General features: G+C 40.8%; 1 protein-coding gene across 2 annotated transcripts in view; it reads right to left on the bottom strand.

Annotated features, from left to right (window-relative positions):
• Positions 1-213: 213 nt before the first annotated feature.
• The window catches only part of GALNT18 (polypeptide N-acetylgalactosaminyltransferase 18), a 351837-nt gene continuing 346050 nt past the window's right edge, over positions 214-6000 (bottom strand). For both annotated transcript variants that reach the window (XM_081945638.1, XM_081945639.1), the window contains exon 11: positions 214-658. In XM_081945638.1, the coding sequence (XP_081801764.1) occupies positions 512-658 (147 nt within the window). In that variant the 3' untranslated portion in view covers positions 214-511. The remainder of the gene's footprint in view (positions 659-6000) is intronic.

Here is a 6000-nt window from a genome sequence, read left to right as displayed (position 1 = left end):
CCCGAATGGTGCACTAATATTGATAACTGTACTTAGAAGGAAGAGACAACAAATGAGGAGATACTTAAAGCAAAGAGGGACTAAAGGAAATATAACATTCGGAATGCTCTTATTAAAAAACATAAGCAAAAGCAAACTGGATATACATTAAGTGCATAGATTGTTTTTATGATAGATAGCTGGATTACCCAGGTTAAATAAACAAAGAGACTATTGTGTTTTTATTCAATAAAATTTTATTGTCTGAATTATAAATATTTTCCATTTTTCCCCTATGTACAATTGCAAAATACTTTAACATATTCTACCATCACCTGCCATTCAGAATCAATCTATAAATCACATGAAAATGCCATTATGAAATAAAAGTGTCTGTTCTCAGCCCTCAAGCGGACGTTCACACACTCACATAAAAATGAAACAAGGAGGGAAACTGCAGGTGTCATTGCAAAACTTTCGCTACACAGTAGCAAGAAGAGTAATGAGAAGATCTCCTCTCCCACTCAAAAATCTATGTTGGCAAGCTTTTCAGGATGTTCGTTATAGACCAGTGCTGGCCAGAACATTTCTGGAGAACTAGTTGGAATCCAAATTCATTGTCGCTGTTTTCCTGCAATTCCAAGCAACGTTTGGATTTTCTGTTCTGGATTGGGCCTCCCTTTTAAAAGTGGAGAAAGAGAAAATACAGAGTCAATATTGATGTTAAAAATCAGTTTTCAACTCATGATAATTCTAGTTACTTAATCAAAGAGATTTGGGGAGCGTTTGAAAGTTGGATGGACCCTATTCTCCCCTACGCACCTTGAGTCCTCTAGATGTTCTCCATCTCATCTATAGTCTTCCAGTGAATCCAGTGATTTCATTTTACTGATTGTTTTTCTCTTTCTGCCTTTTTTAAAATACATGAACAAAGTTCTAAACTGCCACCATTCAAAGAACAGCTATAGGTCTATGTTGGATATTGTTAAAAAAGACAATGTTGGTGGCTGGCATTGAGTTAGCGATATGTAATTTTTCTGGTACTTATTTTAAAAGACCAATGTCTAAAAATAATTGATTTAAAACGTTACACACTAGTGGAAAACTGTTTTATGGAAACAACATTCCAATGAGAAAGACTATGATTGAACAATATTTTAATACCAATATTCTGTTCTGTTCTGACCCAGGCTTCCCCAGCAACACAAAGCCGAGTCCCTTTTATTTAATTTACAGTGAATTCCTCTCCAGCAAAGTCTTTCCTCTCCCACAGTCTTTCAAGATAGTTCACAATTACCGACTTTTATCAGGCTTGGAGAGTGGCCAGGCTGATATCTTTCAGATGCCGCAATACTTGGCAATAATGCAGGCCTGGCCCCATCTCTGCCTCCAATGCAGATCACTTGTCAGAGCCTTCCCCAGACTCCAGGATTGGCCCATGTTCCTCCCCAACCTCCTCACTGTCCGAATCTGCTTCACTGGCTGCTGGCAGGCCACAACACAAGTATTCCACAAGAGTGCAAGCAACATGCAAGGCAAAGCTGTTCTTCCTTTCCCTTCATCCAATCCTTTCCATCAGTGCTCGATTTGGATTGCTATGTTGACACACCAACACAAAGATAAAAGTAGAGTTCCACTTTCACTTCCTGCCCCTAATGATCTATGGAACAGGATTTCATCACAGCTTTTCTGGGCTTGTTCCTGGGAGGGTTTGGGAAAGGAGAAGCTCCCAAGCAGTGGACAGAACTTCCCAAGTCTTCTTTCTCCAAATGTCACACATGTGGGATTCGGAGGAGAGAAGCAGTGGAAATCAAGTTTTACAACTCTCAAAAGACTGCTAAGTTATTGAACATAAGGACACCATGTTAGATTGGGCACGTTTTTTAAAAAGACATATCTGATTCAACCAGACCAGCTACCTAGTCTTACCTGCCCAAGAAAAATGGTCAGTGATAGAAAGGGAAAGGCATTTTTGTAGCAATCTAAAGGGGCCAATCGAAGCGGGCCAAATCCCAGCCTTTGATCACATCATCAACCCCATCATCAGAGAAGCACATGGAAACTGTTCTGATCCCCCTTCTTCCCTCACCCACACAGACAGATCCTTGGCAGTAAACCACCACGACAAGGCTCACAGACACGAGACACGAAGAATTCCTTTGTTGACTACTGAAAAGGGCATATGCTCAGTCAATCCTTTTATAGCCTGAGGGGGAGTCTACTTAGCAGCAGCTGAGAGCAATTACCACCGGTAACTGCGCCCTTGCTCCTTGCGCCTGTGGGCGTGGCGATAATGGGCATCTAGGAACTCCCTGCTTATTTCTCAGTCACTGTCCTGTGACTCCTCCCCACTGCTCCAAGGCATGGCATCCGGAGCCCCCCTCCTTTGGCTCTCACTGCTGCTCCATGCCTCAGGCACCTCCTGGTGGCCAACCAGACTCTCCGATCCCTGCTCAGAGTCAGAACCCTGCCCTGGGTCCTCCAGAGCCGACTCATAAGGACCCTCGCTCTCGGAGTCTGGTGGCAGCTCCAACGGCTCCTGCTGGGCCACAACAGGAAACTAGGTCAGGAGAAGAGGGAAAGCACTATTTTAAAACTGGAGCAGCTAAAGAAATTTTGAGCTGCTTTTAGTATGGGCTACAAATGAAACAAAGAAAGCATCATGATGCCATTTCATATAAAAGGAGTTGGTGGGAGTTCATATCCTAGCTAGAGGGAATATGGATGACTTGTGGAACAAAGGAAAAAGTAAGTTATTTATCTGGAAAAAGTAAGTTATTGATCTTACCCTAAATTGTTAGCTAAGCTGAATATTCTGCTGTTATTTTAAGTTATATATATTAATATTATTATTATTAATAATAATAATGTTATTTCCCCCCATTTTCAGAAAAAAAGAGAAAAATACACTCCCTCTCCCTTCTATTAAATAGAGGTCAGATTCTCAAGGTTGAGTCTGAAGTATTATTCACTGTTAAGACAAAAGCTGCTGTATAGATAAAAAGATAAAGGGAGATTAAAAAAGATAAATTTGCATTAATGTTGGATACTTAAAAAAATGATGGCATGCAATTGTGCATAGTATATATTTCTATATTTAACTGTGTCAAAGAAATAACTTGTGGAATAGCTTAACTTCATATTTTTGTTTGCAGCATTATTCATAACTTTTTAGTTTTATATTTATTACCACCAAATTGTTGCACTAGCTATCTCATATTCATGCCCAAATTGTTGCACCAGCCATCTCACACCCACAGACCTGAAGAAGAGATGGACTGATCAAATATAAATTACAAACTCCATTTTGGTTGATTATTTTGGTGGGTGTGGGTGATGAAAGCAACTATGAAATTATCTCACTGGATACTTGTATAGACTCAAATAATTCTTTTTTTTCCAGCTTGCCTTACTGAAGAACTTATGTTAAAGTTATACCACAATCAAGAAATCAAGTGAAAAGCTGTAATTATCAGATTCAACCTTCTGTACTATTTCAAGATATTATAAGAACCGTATCTCTTTATTATACAACTAAGGAGTTGTCACCATATATCCGCAAGAAGCCTATTGTGTGTAGCATAGAAATATATTAAATAGATCCTCAATTTAGTTTAATAATTTTCTAGATGGTTCTGTATCGAAGAAAGATGGCAAGTTTGCAAGTTAGCCTCATCCTCCCATTCTACCAGATATTTAACAACTGGGGGTGAATTCTGTAGAACGCAGTTCTTCCAGATGCCTTTGCAATATACCAATAATTCAAAGTGCCAGATGTGCATTCAAACATCTTGCAATTAAAATGTCACACATGGAATTCCTGTACTGCAGGAAAAGTGCAGAAGGGGGTAAAGAAATGTAAGAAAGGTGGCAAGAACAAGAAGCAGTTAAAATTATACTTTCCTTTTACCAATGGGATATTCAGACATCTGAAGAGATGCTCTCAGTCAAGAGGAAAGTATGGAAGATAGACTCAAGATTTAGAAATATCTTGACAGGGGTGAGCATTGGGCTCTATCCAACCAGATGCAGTGTAGTGGTGAGAAAAGTAAGGTCCTGCATTTAGGCAGGAAAAATCAAATGTATCGAACAGACCCGTGATGGCGAACCTATGGTACACGTGTCACAGGTGGCATGTGGAGTCCTCTGCGCAGGCACCTGAGCCATCGCCCAGTGCAGCTCCACTGTACATGAGTACATGCCTTCTGCTGGCCAGAAGGTTTTCTGGTCTTCTGTCCACCCATGAGATGTGCGCACATGCGTGGGGGGGGGGGGCAAAAACAGGACTTCTGGAAGTTCAGAAATGGGTGTGCTTCCAGCATCCAGAGAGCCTCCAGAGCCTGCGAGAGGCTGTTTTTGCCCTCCCAGAGGCTCAAGGAAAGCCTCCAGAGCCTGGAGAGGGTGAAAACTTCCATGCAGGGTGGGTCACACATGCATACACAGAGGGGGTGGTCATGAGCCCATGCGGGAGGGGTGTCGCATGTGCTGGTGGGTGGGGCACATTGCTTTGTGAGTGTGGGGCGTGGGCGTGCTATCGGGCGCGCACACACTTTCGGAATGTGAGGACAAAAACGTTTGCCATCACTGGACTAGGCAGACCCTGGCTCAAGAGAAGCCCTGGTGGACCACTGAAGTATGAATCAGCCGTGTGCTGTAGCTGCCAAAAAAGCCAATGCAGTCCTAGATTGCACGAACATAAGAGATAGCATAGCATCAAGATCACAGAAAATGATAGCACCCTTCTATAGTGTACTAGTGAGCCCACCCTTGGAATACTGTGTCCAGTTTTGGTCACCACGATACACAAAAAGATGCTGGGGCTCCAGAAAGAGTGCAGAGAAGAGAAATAAAGATGATAAGATGATAACTTCTACAATGAAGAGAAATAGGTGTGTTTAGCTTAATTAAGACAAGACTTAGGGATGAGATGATAGCTATCTTCCACAACTTGAAGGGCTTTCACAGAGAATAGGGGGTTGATTTACTTTCCATAACATCTGAGGGCAGGCTAAGAAGCAATGGGTGGAAGCTTGTCAGAAGGACTTCCAACTAAAAACTAAAGATGAATTTTCTGACAGATTGAACAATTAATCAATTGAATAGCTTGTCTTCTGGAGTTGTAGATACTCAATCGTTGGAGGCTTTCAAGAACAGATTGCACAACCATTTGTCCAGGATGGTATAAGGATGCTAACCCTAATTCTTGATCAGGGGATCGGACTGGAAGATTTCTAAGGTTCCTTCCTGCCCTGTGATTCTATGATTCTTTATTGAGCCATATGATCAAAAGGCTGAACTGGTCTGAAGTACTGGTTATTTTTCTAAGCTTTTGCAATGCTTGCATAGATTTTCATTCCTAATATATCATTATCACCATGGTCTAGCAAGAAGGTGATCTGTAGTGAAAAAGAGTTGCTTGTTTGCTAAGAACAGAAACCTTCTCAAAATACTGAAGAACCAATACAATAAGCTATAAGTTTAATGGGCCTTAGCTTAATAGATTTCGAATGCAACAGTTCATTCACTCTATACTTCTCAGCATCTTAAAATTGGTATTTAATATGTGCATAAAATGCACCCTATAAATATGTGTAAATCCAAGAATGATTCCATAGGCATTCTGCTTTACTCGAGCCCCTTTCCTCCATTAGTCCTTTAAGTCAAGAATTTGCTATAAATACAATTTTATTTATTTATTAAATGAACGTATATGACAACCCAAATCACACATGGTTATTCTGGGTGGCTTACAACTTTAACATTCCATAATGTATAAGCCCATAGCATTCTCTCCCCACCTCCCCTACACACAGTATATAATTTCCATATAATGTTGTCTGGGAGCCTCTGTGCAACATTATGTCTTGGCACTGCAGTTCGGGGTAAACTTTCTTTACTTATTTTTTTTTCTTTTTGAGATGGAAAACTGTGCTGCAAAATGGAAATATTTTGTCTTGAGCCCCCATGTTTCCCTAACTATCTATGTTGCACTCACATCATGGGCTTCATCCTGGCCCACTT

The sequence above is a fragment of the Natrix helvetica genome (genome assembly GCF_964273705.1).
Source record: "Natrix helvetica genome assembly, chromosome: 1".
Classification (NCBI taxonomy): Eukaryota; Metazoa; Chordata; class Lepidosauria; order Squamata; family Natricidae; genus Natrix; species Natrix helvetica.
Note: the sequence above shows the minus strand (reverse complement) of the source record. Positions and strands in the feature narration are given on the sequence as shown.